This window comes from Mustelus asterias, chromosome 21, assembly GCF_964213995.1.
Source record: "Mustelus asterias chromosome 21, sMusAst1.hap1.1, whole genome shotgun sequence".
NCBI classification, from domain to species: domain Eukaryota; kingdom Metazoa; phylum Chordata; class Chondrichthyes; order Carcharhiniformes; family Triakidae; genus Mustelus; species Mustelus asterias.
Window position 1 is genome coordinate 78,491,622 of NC_135821.1, and position 14,347 is coordinate 78,505,968.

Here is a 14,347-nt window from a genome sequence, read left to right on the forward strand (position 1 = left end):
CTCCCATTTTCCCACTCATTGGGCACTTAGTTTTTTGGCGGAGAATCACCCCCACAGTTTTTTGAACTAATAGTCCTAAATTTTTATTCACATTCAAATTTTAAATAAATTTGCAGAGCTAAATGTGAATGATGTATTGGATATTTCCTGGAACTGTTTTACTGAGAATGCACATCTGTATTTATATAAATCACCATTCAGTTCTCAGCAGGTTGTCTTCACATTTTGGTCAATTGTTATTTATAAGGAAGGTTAGCTGTTCTATTTTTTATTGCTCTTTACTGGGGAGGGACTGCTTACACCGAAAAACACAATATCGTACAAACAGGTAGCACAGTTCAGCAAGATTCAACATCATGCATACAGCTGAAGTCACTAACATAAAAATTGTACAGATTGTTTTTTCCGTTGGCCTGGAAATGAAGCAATCCACAGTGTTAGGACAGGGATATTCACTGCATTTGACAAGTCTGAGCATCTTGTAGCCTTCATAAATCCAATAAAATAAACACATAAAGACAATTTCAAACGATATTTTGAAGAAAATGCTAACCAAGTAAGTTCGAAGAAGGGGGGCATCGATTTTTACTTTCTGCAAACCTGCATTCTGACTAAAGATTTTGATATTCTTCTTGCATTTTTTCCTTTGATAAATGTGCATACCAATGAGAAATGATGGAATGGACACAAAGAGGAGCTGGAAAACCCACAGCCTGATGTGGGAGATGGGGAAGAAATGATCGTAGCACACATTCCTGCAACCAGGCTGCTGTGTGTTGCACACAAAGTCACTCTGTTCATCTCCCCAGACAGTCTCAGCTGCCACCACCAAGACCAGGACACGGAAAATGAAAACGACAGAGAGCCAGACTTTCCCCAACGGTGTTGAGTATTTGTTCACGCCACCCAGCAGAGACTGAAGAGAATGCCAATCCATTTTGGATCACCCTAGGAACAAACAGCACTCATTACTTTACTGCACTTAGGAATCTGGTAGGAACATAGGAATTGCTAAAATAATAAGCTCCTACCAGTTCATCTGCTACCATCCTGTTAGTTGCATGACACAAGGATAATGGAGGATTGAGTTATCACGACGCAACAATTAATCTACAACAGTTTCAGACATGAGGCGATACAGATCCCAGTGGAATATTTGAGCAACCATCAACCCAAAGTCACTAGTTTCTCCTAAGCCTGCTAGATTTGCTTATGTCATGTCCCAATTTACTCATATACTCCATCCCCAAAATATCTGCTTCCCAAATTGCTGTAAATGTGCATATTTTAAATATAAATATAAAACTGGCTGGTAAATAAAACCAAGAACAGAATGGATGCAAAATTGGGTGGGAATTTGATGTAACCCACCTCCCTCCTATTTTCTGATTAATGACACTAATTCTTGCATCTAACCTGGCATGTCTAAGTGCTATATTTTTAAAAAGCTGGTTTATGTGGCTGCTTATCAAAGTCTCGTGGTCTTTTCAAATGTGTTAGCATCAAAGCTAACATAGCAACAAAGAATATTCTGGAATTCCCTTCGGTAATTGGTCCTGTTGCTGCAAATTGAAGGGAGAAGGTGAAAGCCTGAAATTTCCCACATTGCAGTTCCTAATCACAGGAAGTAGTATGAAGTAAAGATGAGGCTTCTTACATGAGGGAGAACATCTGGAGAGAGAATGCGATAGCATTAGCTGTCTATACTCCCTGTTAGCTGACTAACAGATTATAGAACATCTGTAGAATGGTTGTTCCATCAATTCCAAATAAGAGATTTTTTAAAAAGTTAAAGTTTGTTTATTAGTCACAAGTAGGCTTACTGCGATGAAGCTACTGTGAAATTCCCCTTGTCGCCACTCTCTGGCACCTGTTCAGGCCAATGCAGCTAACCAGCACAGCTTTCAGACTGTGGGAGGAGACCAGAGCACCTGGAGGAAACCCACGTAGACACAGGGAGAACGTGCAAACTCCACACAGACAGTGAACCCTAACCGGGAATTGAACCCGGGTCCCTCGCGCTGTGAGGCAGCAGCGCTAACCACTGTGCCACCCCAGGTTTCAACTCTCAGTCGAAAGCTTCTATTGAACAAGACCAACAGGAACTCCACTTGGGATTAGAAGCAAACTGCTGGTGTATCAGCTGGAATTCAACAAAAATCTTTCATACCAAACCTCCAGAAACCAGGTTAAATACTCATTATATTAAATGTATATCCATTACTGTAAAGGAAAATAGCCATTTGTCCATCAAACCAGCACAGATCAGAACAAATTTACAACATTGATCGATAATGCATAAATATCCATTCAAGTGAACCACAGTTTTATGCAATTTCTTTGGCAAAAATAAAACAAAAATGCACCAATGTTTGTCCTCAGAAACCTTTCTCAATGAAAACTGACTTTCATCCCAACAAATTAAATCACAGCACAGGTAAACAGCAGTATTCTTTTAAAAGTAGCATGGAATTGGACACAAGCATAGTTAAATAAATCTAAGGATTGAAATGAACAAATTCCGGTCATTTCTACAGATTTGACACCAATTCCTGGGCCACGGCTAGCACCTGACTACTGACTAATTCCCTGAGTATTTGTTGCATCAAAAGTTAACATATATCTTGCTCCTAAGAAGTTCACAAAAGCTATTGAATGTAAAAGTTTAGTGTTATAAAGATCCTATGGAAATCATTGAATACAATCTTGCTATGTTTATAACTCAGCCCACCGTTGCCCTCACTCCATGGGTGGTATTTAATTGAGGCAATGGGGCTTTTGCCCACTGTCTGGAAGACCGGCAGAAGACCATCTCCCCCGCTGCAACACCACTTTGAGAAAGGCTGCCAGAATGAAGCGTCAAACAGGCCCTTGAGTGGCCGGCGAACAGCCTTCCTCAGGATCAAGGACTCCAAGGAAGGAAATCCCACACTTTTGACAACTTTTGGCCAGAGGCTGGTTTTATCATTCGTTTTATTTACTCTTTTGATAGGAGGTGGTGATCACTGGTAAGGCCAGAATTTGCTCCCATCCCTAATCACCTTTCAACTGAGAGACTGCCATTTCTGAGGGCAGTTTAGAGTCTCAGAATCTGGAATCGTGCGTAGGCCCGAGTGGGTAAGGATATTTCCTTCCCTGAAAGACATTAGTGAACCAGATGGGTTTTTACAACAATCAATGATATTGTTTCCTTTACAGGAGGCTAACTTTATATTCCTGTTTTATTAATTAAGTTTAAATTCCACCAGCTGCCATGGTAGCATTTGAACCCGCGACTCAAAGCATTAACCGGGATCCCTGAATTAGCAATCATTACTACTACACCACTGACTCATCCCACACTGCGGGCAGTGCCAACTGGACCAGTAGCAGCTGCTAGTAATGTGCCCAGGGGGGAGGCCTATGATCATCAAGGGGATGAGACCAAAGCTGAGTGCGGGTGGGATAGGGGTCACGGGGCGAGGTTCACAGGAGGTGGGATGAAGGAGGTTGGCAGCAAGCATGCGATGGTGGTTCTCAGCCCGTTTGCCAGTGCCAGGTCCCTCAATCGAGGAACAGAGTACCTTTGAATGAGAGACTCGCTCCTGGGAGTCTGCAAACAAATGCAGCAGGATTTTGCTTTCTGTGCTCATTGCATAACGAGACCCTGCCTCACTGGAAGCCAGCGATGGCATAAGATCCTTCAGTGGGCAATAATTGGAACAGGGTGGGAAGGCTGTCAGCCTTTTTGCCATGGATTTAAGGCAGGGCTGGAAGGCGGGTCCGGTATCCACCCTGCAGCTTCTAATATGACAAAATCATCCTCCCCCCCCCCCTCCCCCACCCCACTCCAAACCCACCTCAGGGGAAGGGCAGTAAATGTTGCCCCTTTAGATCCAAATTCAAATATCATCCAGGCCACAGTTTAATTTAAATAAAAGCAGTTTATTACAACATATCATCATCTTTATAGCACTAGGTACAGAATTACATTCCTAAAAAGTTACTGTGCTGTTGCAATCCCAACAAACATAACAGTTGTGTTGTATATTCCCATTATATCCAGGAGTTAAAGTCTTTCAGTTTCTTCGCTCAATATCCAGACTGCCCTCAGAATAATGGAGAGGAAACACTCTGGATCTATTCCCCAGATGAAAGAAGGATAAAGAAAATCTGTAAACCTATTCATAAATAGTCAATCGAAAAACAAACCTAAATGGAAAATAGAATTCATCTTTTCACAATCTGCAATGTAATCTTTTATTATCTGTTGTTCACTTTTCAATGATCATTCATTACACAAGTGCTAAGGCAAGCATACCAAGGGGAAAGGTTCTAGTTACACTTCTTGAACTTTTCACATTTCACTGTTAAAGATACTTTAATATTGAAGGAATGTCAATAGCAGCAAATCTACAGCATTCCACCATTGGCGGTACATTTTACATGAAAGACCTCCGAAGCTCTGGAGATCTAAAAGAGATGCAGACCCAGATTTCCAGCAGGGATCCACATAGGAGTGAAACGTAAGCAGCCAGATTCCCACATCAGCTGTGCAAAACCATAGTTGTCAGATTGTATGTGAAGTGGCATCAAGAAATATGATAAACGAGAAAGAGTGGTACATAGACCATAGACCATTAAATGGTAAAAAATTGCAGCATGCTGCTGTGCAGAGGGACCTGGGTGTCCTTGTGCAAGAATCACAAGGAGTTGGTTTGCAGGTGCAGCAGTTAATTAAGAAGGCAAATTGAATTTTGTCCTTCATTGCTAGAGGGATGGAGTTTAAAAACAGCGAGGTCATATTGCAGCTGTATAAGGTGCTGGTGAGGCCACACCTAGAGTACTGTGTACAGTTTTGGTCTCCTTACTTGAGAAAGGATATACTGGCATTGGAGGGGGTGCAGAGGGGATTCACTAGGTTGATTCCGGAGTTGAGAGGGTTGGCTCATGAGGAGAAACTGAGTAGACTGGGGCTACACTCATTGGAATTCAGAAGAATGAGGGGAGATCTATAGAAATATATAAGATTATGAAGGGAATAGATAAGATAGAAGCAGGGAAGTTGTTTCCACTGGCAGGTGAAACTAGAACTAGGGGGCATGGCCTCAAAATAAGGGGAAGCAGATTTAGGACTGAGTTGAGGAGGAACTTCGTCACACAAAGGGTTGTGAATCTGTGGAATTCCCTGCCCAGTGAAGCAGTTGAGGCTACCTCATTGAATGTCTTTAAGGCAAGGATAGATACATTTTTGAACAGTAAAGGAATTAAGGATTATGGTGAGTGGGTGGGTAAGTGGAGCTAAGTCCACGAAAAGATCAGCCATGATCTTATTGAATGGCGGAGCAGGCTCGAGGGGCCAGATGCCTCCTCCTGCTCCTAGTTCTTATGTTCTTATAGACGTTATGGGCCAACGTGTGAGCGTGCTCCATGGACTGCCAATGGCAGGTCCCACTCCTTTACACATCAATCTTTGCTCATTTGGGGCGGCACGGTAGCACAGTGGTTAGCACTGCTGCTTCACAGCTCCAGGGTCCTGGGTTCGATTCCCGGCTCGGGTCACTGTCTGTGTGGAGTTTGCACATTCTCCTCGTGTCTGCATGGGTTTCCTCCGGGTGCTCCGGTTTCCTCCCACAGTCCAAAGATGTGCGGGTTAGGTTGATTGGCCAGGTTAAAAAAAAAAATTGCCCCTTAGAGTCCTAAGATGTGTAGGTTAGAGGGATTAGTGGGTAAATATGTGGGGGTAGGGCCTGGGTGGGATTGTGGTCGGTGCAGACTCGATGGGCCGAATGGCCTCCTTCTGCACTGTAGGGTTTCTATGATTTCTATGATTTCATTTACATGAACTTCAACCAACTCCCAATTATCAAGCATTTTAGACTCAATTGTATAGTTTTGTATAAAATATTTCACTTAATCTAATTCTTTGATACCCTGACATCCGTCTTCTACTCAAAACATGGGGCTTCTAATCTGCTTCAGGTTCCTTATCTTCTCTGTGCGAATCATATTATTTATAATCCTTCTTTGGTATATTTGATAGAGGTTACATTCCCAGAGGTCTACATAGCATTACTAAAAAAAAGGTAGTGATTACGTGCTCACAAATGTCTAACATGTAACAGTAACAAATGGAATAATCTGAAATAAAAAGAATGCATAAAAGGTGCAAGTTCATCATTTCTTCCTGAAAATATAACATTGCAAAGTCACACAATGAAATATGTACAAATTGTATAATTCTAACTAATTCACAGATCAATGTTTTTTTTAACATATAGAAGTGTGATCTGAACTGCTGGATTGGTCATCATCAAATTTTGCTATGCTGATGTTTGAGGATTTAAGTGCAACTGTTGTTCTTTTGTCCTGTTCATTGCTTTCCGTTGCGGAAGCCAAGCTTCGCTTCCAATGCATAATGCAGTACTTTACAGACAAATAGCACAATTCAGCAATATTTAGCAAGATGCACACAGCTGAAGTCACTAACATAAAAACAGTAAAAACTGTTTTTTCCGTTGGCCTGGAAATGAAGCAATCCACAGTGTTAGGACAGGGATATTCACTGCATTTGACAAGTCTGAGCATCTTGTAGCCTTCATAAATCCAATAAAATAAATACATAAAGACAACTTCAAACGACATTTTGAAGAAAATGCTAACCAAGTAAGTTCGAAGAAGGGGGGCATCGATTTTTACTTTCTGCAAACCTGCATTCTGACTAAAGATTTTGATATTCTTCTTGCATTTTTTCCTTTGATAAATGTGCATACCAATGAGAAATGATGGAATGGACACAAAGAGGAGCTGGAAAACCCACAGCCTGATGTGGGAGATGGGGAAGAAATGATCGTAGCACACATTCCTGCAACCAGGCTGCTGTGTGTTGCACACAAAGTCACTCTGTTCATCTCCCCAGACAGTCTCAGCTGCCACCACCAAGATCAAGATACGGAAAATGAATATGACTGCGATCCATACTTTCCCCAGGGACGTTGAATATTTGTTGACCCCATTCAGCAGAGAATGAAGGAAATACCATCCCATTCTTGATCAGTCTAGAAATAAACAGCACCGGTTACTTTACTACAGCAGGAAGTCTAGAATTTATCTACTGATCATTTAAAATTTTGCACATCCGCGCACTTCCTGGTCAACTTCTAGTGATGATTTTTGGCCACACATTTATGTCAGTATTCAGCAGTGAAGCTACCACGTCTAACATTTACAACAGAAATCCTGTATGCAAACAGTTTACTGTCACAATGTTGCTGCAGACTCTGGCTGGTAGGTCGCACTGTGGAACACATTTCTTTAAATCATGGCTACTGCCTGTGGTCTGTTGACCGGTGAATCATTCTGTTGACAGTATGAAGATGAAGATCATGCCCAAAGCTTTCTGCATTGTGAATTTCCGATTTCTATAGGAACTAACAAATGCCTCTGCAGGAAAATGTGGATGTTATTTACATGGACAGAGGTTAGAAAGGGAGCAGAGAGATGAGAGTCATGTCTTCAACCGTATTCTCTCAACATCTCCTGCTACACCATCTTGTTAGGATTGTGAGTAAACTGCTCTCTTTATCAGTGAGAGGTTTGAGCACAAAATCTGAGTAAGAAAATAAAGGTAATATTCTCTGTAAGTACCCGAAAGACATCTGTAGCATAAAAATTACAACTGTTAGCTGGAACATAACTCAGTCCGAATATATACCTGGTCTCTATTTAATATGTCTATCTCTCTTTAACTTTCACAGTTCTTCCCTCAGGAATCTATGATTATTTTAGCATAATTCACAATGCAAAAATATATTTATCTTTCCAGCGTCGTACTCCTGCAGCTGATAATTTTTGCTGGGTATTTGTCCATAGGAAAATTGGCACCCCCCAGTTCCATACCCAAATGATCATTTCCCATGTACGCATCAGCAAACTGTTTGATTTGTGCAGTCAAATCAGCACAAGATTGTGAATTTTCTGTACAATGTTATCATTATATTTAATTTTAAAGACAAGGTAAATAACTGTTTAAATGATACAAGCAGCAACAAATTCATTGTGATGTTTCCTATTTTAAAAGATGGTGTAGTGTGACTTTGTTCTTGAGAAGGTGGTGGTGAGCTGCCTTGAACTGCTTCAGTCCCTAAGGTTTGGTACATCCACAGGTGTAGAGAAGGAGTTCCAGGGTTTAGACCCAGCGACAGCGAAGGGACAGTGATATATTTCCAAGTCAGGATGGTGAGTGACTTGGAGGGGAACTTGCAGGTGATGGTGTTCCCATGTGTCTGCTGACATTGTCCTTCTAGATGGTAGCAGCCCTGGGTTTTGGAAGGTGGTGTCTAAGGAGCCTTGTTGAGCTCTTGTAGAGTCACAGAGATATACAGCGTGGAAAAAGGCCCTTCGGCCCAACTTGTCCATGCCGATCAGGTTTCCAAAATTGGTATACACTGCTGCTACTGTGTGGTGGAGGGAGTGAATGTTTGTGGAAGAGGTGTAAGTCAAGTGAACTGCTTTGTCCTGAATAATGTCAAGCTCCTTGAGTGTTGTTGGAGCTGCACTCATCCAGGCAAGTGGGAAGTATTCCATCACACTCCTGACCTGTGCCTTGTAGATGGTGGACAGGCTTTGGTGAGTCAGGAGGTGAATTACTCTCTGCAGGATTCCTAGCCCCTGCCCTGATCTTGTAGCCACAGTATTCATATAGCTAGTCCAGTTCAGTTTCTGGTCAATGGTTATCCCCAGAATATTTGTTTTTCCAAAGTCTTCAAAATTGAATAATACTCAAAATAAAGGTAAAAACTTTAATCACATGGAGTTTCCAGGTGATGCCAGGTATCTGTATCTGTGCAGGGCACTGAGCTAGGTTAAGCTAATAACAACACAATGTTGCTCGTTGCACGAGGATTGACAAATTATTGATTAAAAAGTACAAAAAATTAAAAACTTTTTTAAAAAGGCTGTGCTGTTATCCTAATTCTGTTTTGAATTTTGACCTAGAGCCTGTCAAATGTTAAAAGAAGATAATTTTTGACATGCAAATTAAAATCCAGCTGTTGTGCAAGATTCCACTGTGAACAAACTGGTTGCACATATAGAAACATAGAAACATGGAAGATAGGAGCAGGAGGAGGCCATTCAGCCCTTCGAGCCTGCTCCGCCATTCATTACGATCATGGCTGATCGTCCAACTCAAAAGCCTAATCCTGCTTTCTCCCCATAACCTTTGATCCCATTTGCCTCAAGTGCTATATCCAGCCGCCTCTTGAATACATTCAATGGTGCACGAATATCTCTAACAGTAACTCTATATTATAACAGTGTCTCAATATTCTAACAGTGGGTGCAAATATTCATTTCAAATTTTTTTGGACAGTCCAAGATTGAAAAAATCCACCAAATAAAACCAGCTTCATTTATATTTGAAAATGAATAGCAATCTGTTCATTTGAAGGGCGACACAGTGGCAGAGTGCTTAGCACTGCTGCCTCACAGAGCCAGGGACCCGGGTTCAATTCCAGGCTTGGGTCACTGTCTGTGTAGAGTTTGCACATTCTCCCCGTGTCTGCGTGGGTTTCCTCCAGATGCTTCGATTTCCACCCACAGTCCAAAGATGTGCAGGCAGGTTGATTGGCCATGCTAAATTGCCTCTTAGTGTCAGGGGGACAAGCCAGGGTAAATGCACAGGGTTATGGGAATAGGGCCTGGGTGGGAATGTGGTCGGTGCCGATTTGATGGGCCAAATGGCCTCCTTCTGCACTGTAGGGATTCTATGAACTATGAATTTCTCAAATTAATTCCTTCTGATCACTCATTACATGAAACAACTACATCTGTACTTCAACACACCTCGGTCAATGCAGCATAACTATTATAACAGATAATAACTAATTTCTGATAGAATTAGATGTTTATCAGGAAACTGGATTGCTGTTTTTCTTTTCTCAAGATTGTATTTGAATCAAAAATAAAAATGGCTAGGCAAAATATGTTATTAAACACTGACTCCTGAACAGTTCAAATCTAAATAACAAAGAACAAAGAACAAAGAACAATACAGCACAGGAACAGGCCCTTCGGCCCTCCAAGCCCGCGCCGCTCCCCGGTCCAGGATTGAATCCTGAATCCAGGATCCCCGCCCAATTTTCCAGCCTATCTACATACCAATATCCTATCCACCGAGCTGTCCCTCACAGCTACGATGCTTTGTTCATTACAACCTATTAACTTACCCCCACCCCCCCATTCCAGACCATGTGATCTCCAGGGAGAGGCGAAAACCCAGAGTGAAAACCCCAGGGCCAATATGGGGAAAAGAAATCTGGGAAATTCCTCTCCGACCCCCTGAGGCGATCGAAACGAGTCCAGGAGATCACAATGGCCCCGATCGGAAAATGCTTCCCAACCCTAGTCATTTCCACTTCCACGAATACCATATGAATTCCCTGCCCCCGAGACAGGTTCCCAACTATCCGCAGTCTCACTCTGTACTGGCACCAGCAAGATGATCATAGAATGAAGCCTTGAAACGAGAAACCAGGAACAATTAGCCCGCGCCGCTCCCTGGTCCAAACTAGACCACTCTTTTGTATCCCTCCATTCCCACTCCGTTCATATAGCTGTCTAGATAAGTCTTAAACATTCTCAGTGTGTCCGCCTCCACCACCTTGCCCGGCAACACATTCCAGGCCCCCACGACCCTCTGTGTTCAGCAAAAATGTTCAGCAAAAAACTGCAATTTTTAAAAAGATTATCTAAACAGCCTTCTGTGATGCACCACAGAAATGCAGTAATCCCCTGTCCTGCCAAGGGCTATATTCATATTAAAAGCTAAACATATGTAGTAGGCGCATGTGTGTGAATACAACTTCAGCTTATGCCAAGATTCCCATATTCAACATTCAGGCAAGGACGTGTTTCCATGGACTGCTTCTGCCCACCTACTTGGGACAGATCACCTGGGATCAGCAGTGCAACATGGAAGATATTGTGGTTTGAGAAAACTATAAAGGGACAAAACTAACAATAATCATAGAAGCAAAAGAAAAAAAAATGATTTAAGAAAACTAAAGAAAAATAGATGACTAATAATAATAATCAGTTAAATAAAGCAAAAAAAACCTTTAACAGTGCATTGTGTCTATTTAAACTGTCTTCCAAATAGCTTTCAATTTTTTCACAACTTTAATGGATAATTTTGTGTCGTAGCAAGTTCCATATTCTCATCACTCTCTGGGTAAAAAGGTTTCTCTTGAATTCACTATTGGATTTATTGGCAACTGTCATTTATTTATGACCCTTACTGTTGGTTCCCCACACAAATGGAAATATATTCTCTACATTTACGCGATCAGACAGACCCCTTAAAGACCTCAATCAGGTCACCCCCTCAGTCTGCTCTCCTCGCGAGAAAAGTGTCTCAGCTTGTTTAACCTCTCTCTTCAGTACTGGTGTCAAATTGCAAATGTTTTCAAAAAGATGATTAAAGGCAAACATTTCTTTCTATAAATAGATGAATGATGCTTTTTATCTATAAGACACTTGTCTTAAAATAAATTCAACTTACCTTGTTCTAAATTTAGAATTATTTCACAGGAGAAAGTATTGTGTGAAAACAGCGTCCGCAATAACCCAGGCTGATATCCAGACCGAATCCAGGGAGCTTTCTCCAATGTGCCTATAATCAGAAGCAGAATCAACTTGGATAAAACCCAAAGAAGCAAATTACAAATGAAGAATGTAGGTGGACCGGCTATAAAGGAACATTGTTCCTCTTAATGTTCTTCTATTGTTCCTCCAAAGCTACAAAGACATCATTCTACACTAATTTCCTCTTCCCTGCATTCTCACTGTACAAACTCAGGATTTGTCTCCAACCCTAACTCATTCTTTCACAAGGACTTCAAACTGCAGAATTCCTGGATTCCTTCTTCTGCATGGAGATTTTCCAAATCCAAACTTGCGGTAGCTTGTTGTTTAGATCTCTCAATTACATGGACATTCGTTCCATGTAGGTCGGAGCCAGTACTCTTTATGTAATCCTATTAGCACGATGTTCAACTCCTTTCTCCAGTACTTAGCCAGCCTTCCCTCAAATTATTCTCTACTATTTGCCTTAACCACTCCCTATTAGTGAATTCCACGCATAAAGAAATTTCACCTGAATTCCCAATAGATTCATTAGCAACACCCATATATTTATGACCTTTAGTTTTTGCTTCCCCATAATTGAAAATATCTTCTCAGTTTTTCGCTATCCAAACACTTCTTAACTTTAAAAGATCCTTTGTCTTCACTTTTCAAGAGATAATCTTCCCTGATAATTATAACCTCTCAGTTCTGGTATTGTATTTGGAGATCATTTTTAAAAAGATGTTTAAAGGCAAAAATTTATGGGAAAATTCCATATCTAGATGGATTGCATTTTTAAATCTACAAGAATCACAGGGCATAAAATAAATTCAGCTTACCTTAAGGTACTAAGGTTAAAATTACAGTTTCACTGTGGAAAGTACTGAGTAAAAACACCACTTGTAATATTCCAGGCTAATATCTAGACTGAAGCCTTCTTTGCCAAATGTGCCGACGATCAGCTGCAGAACCAGCTGAAATAAAAAAACAAAGAGACATCCACAAATGCAGAATGTAGATGGACCGGCTATAGGAGAATATTGTTCTGACGTAAGATACCTTAGCAGTATGGGTCAGACAATTGTTGTAAAAGTATTCTCACCTTTGCTATCATAAACACATCATGATAATAAATTGACACAGGTGTGTGATGAGTTGTTTGGAAGCAATGTAATAGGCGGCCAGTGTTGCTGATGTAAAAACATTCTTCTTGTTTTGGAGAGTGGCACAAATAATGCTCCTACTTTGAGATGAAAGTAAATTATAAGGAAACTGCACAGTCGATTTTCAATTACAATGTTGTTTTTTCCCTTTAACATGGGGCACTTTATTGTTGGACTCCTGACAGCTAGTTAGTGGAAGAGGAGGCCAGAAGACAATCTTTACTCAGTTTCAGGCATCATTTTAAAATATAACTCCTAAATCTACTCCCCAACAGCAGTGTCAATGAGTGTCTATATATTTTTTTTCAATTATCCAATAAATACCCTCCACCTATATACACTTAAGCTTAATTCATATAATTACATTTATTACATCAAGTATGTTTAACTGTTCTATATTATTATTGAAGTATCTACACAGAGATTACTGCTGTTGTCCAAACAAAAAAAAAAGTGTACTTGGACCGACACTTGCCAAACAACAAGTATTTTGGGCCAAAATTCCACTTTGTTGGTTTAAAAGCTGCAAAGTTCTGGCATAGGAGACTGTAATTTGGGGCATAATATCCAGAGTTATCTAAAATACCCAGTGATGCCGGCTGGAATTAGCAGTAGCTTACAATAGGCCCATGGTTCAAGGGAGCCAAATGATGGAATAATGAGATCAAAGGCTGCCAAGCCAGAAATTCCTACATGCCAGAATTATAACTAACTTTCATTAAGCTTGTGAAATACAGCAAAAGATACCTGCATAACTTGTCAAACCAGGAAGTGACAGGCTTTGAAAGTCCAAGCTTTGACAACAACAATTAGAAAAATATTTTCTCAGCCATATGACGGGAAGGAATTCAGCAAAATACCTTTAATCAGTTTCAGACAATCTTCTTCTCCATCTTGTAACCAAGCCCTTTTCATAGAGCTGAGGGTAAGAGTTTTCATTTGTGTTAAACTGGGGGCACAGGAGCTGGAAGAAGAGAAAATGAGAGAGGCAACATCAAAGATGATCAACTCAGAAAAACCCTTCCATCAAAGTCCACACACCGTCGATCCCCAGATAAGCCCTCAGAAAAAGTCTTCTTAGGCGGCAACAGGTCAGTAAGGATGTATCAAAGGAATTTTGGTGTCCTACAACAAATCCCTCTCAAACATCCTGTTAATCTGTATATTGACAGCATGCCAATGAGTCTAACGCTGCTGCCATGCTGTATCATTCTGCTGTTACGCTAAGGTGGCATCCAAGGTTGATATTACCAAAACATAACACTCGGGAGGATTTAAACTAGTTTGGCAGGAGGGTGGGATCCAAAGCAGTAGGGAGACAGAAGAGAAGTTTGAGGACAGTGCAGAAATTAAAGAGAGCACATTAAGTCGTAAAGGCAGTGTCAGTAATCCTAGTACCAGACAGATCAGGCAAAGGAAAGACAGAGAGCAAGGGAAGTCCAGATTAAACTGTGTTTATTTCAATGCAAGAGGCTTGACGGGCAAGGCAGATGAACTCAGGCCATGGATGGGTACATGGGACTGGGATATTATAGCAATTACTGAAACATGGCTAAGGGAGGGACAGGACTGGCAGC

The 14,347-nt window shown here is 41.1% G+C and overlaps 3 protein-coding genes across 3 annotated transcripts in view; all 3 read right to left on the reverse strand.

Moving 5' to 3' along the window:
- Positions 1-216: 216 nt before the first annotated feature.
- LOC144509430 (gap junction beta-2 protein-like) lies at positions 217-11,620 on the reverse strand. The gene is made up of 2 exons (XM_078238302.1): positions 11,543-11,620; positions 217-948 (listed from the first exon to the last, which is right to left on the reverse strand). The coding sequence occupies exon 2, from the start codon at positions 935-937 to the stop codon at positions 269-271; it is 669 nt and encodes a 222-aa protein (XP_078094428.1). The 5' UTR covers positions 938-948; positions 11,543-11,620; the 3' UTR covers positions 217-268.
- LOC144509429 (gap junction beta-2 protein-like) lies at positions 6,156-11,611 on the reverse strand. Its single transcript, XM_078238301.1, has 2 exons — positions 11,543-11,611; positions 6,156-7,037 (listed from the first exon to the last, which is right to left on the reverse strand). The coding sequence occupies exon 2, from the start codon at positions 7,024-7,026 to the stop codon at positions 6,250-6,252; it is 777 nt and encodes a 258-aa protein (XP_078094427.1). The 5' UTR covers positions 7,027-7,037; positions 11,543-11,611; the 3' UTR covers positions 6,156-6,249.
- An 847-nt stretch (positions 11,621-12,467) lies between the features above and the next one.
- The window catches only part of LOC144508913 (uncharacterized), a 40,720-nt gene continuing 38,840 nt past the window's right edge, over positions 12,468-14,347 (reverse strand). The window contains exon 3 of the mRNA XM_078237125.1: positions 12,468-12,581. Within this exon, the coding sequence (XP_078093251.1) occupies positions 12,468-12,581 (114 nt within the window). The remainder of the gene's footprint in view (positions 12,582-14,347) is intronic.

Bases quoted from the DNA above. Each gene is read 5' to 3' on its own strand.
- LOC144509430 (XM_078238302.1), bottom strand. From the start codon at position 937: ATGGATTGGCATTCTCTTCAGTCTCTGCTGGGTGGCGTGAACAAATAC.
- LOC144509429 (XM_078238301.1), bottom strand. From the start codon at position 7,026: ATGGGATGGTATTTCCTTCATTCTCTGCTGAATGGGGTCAACAAATAT.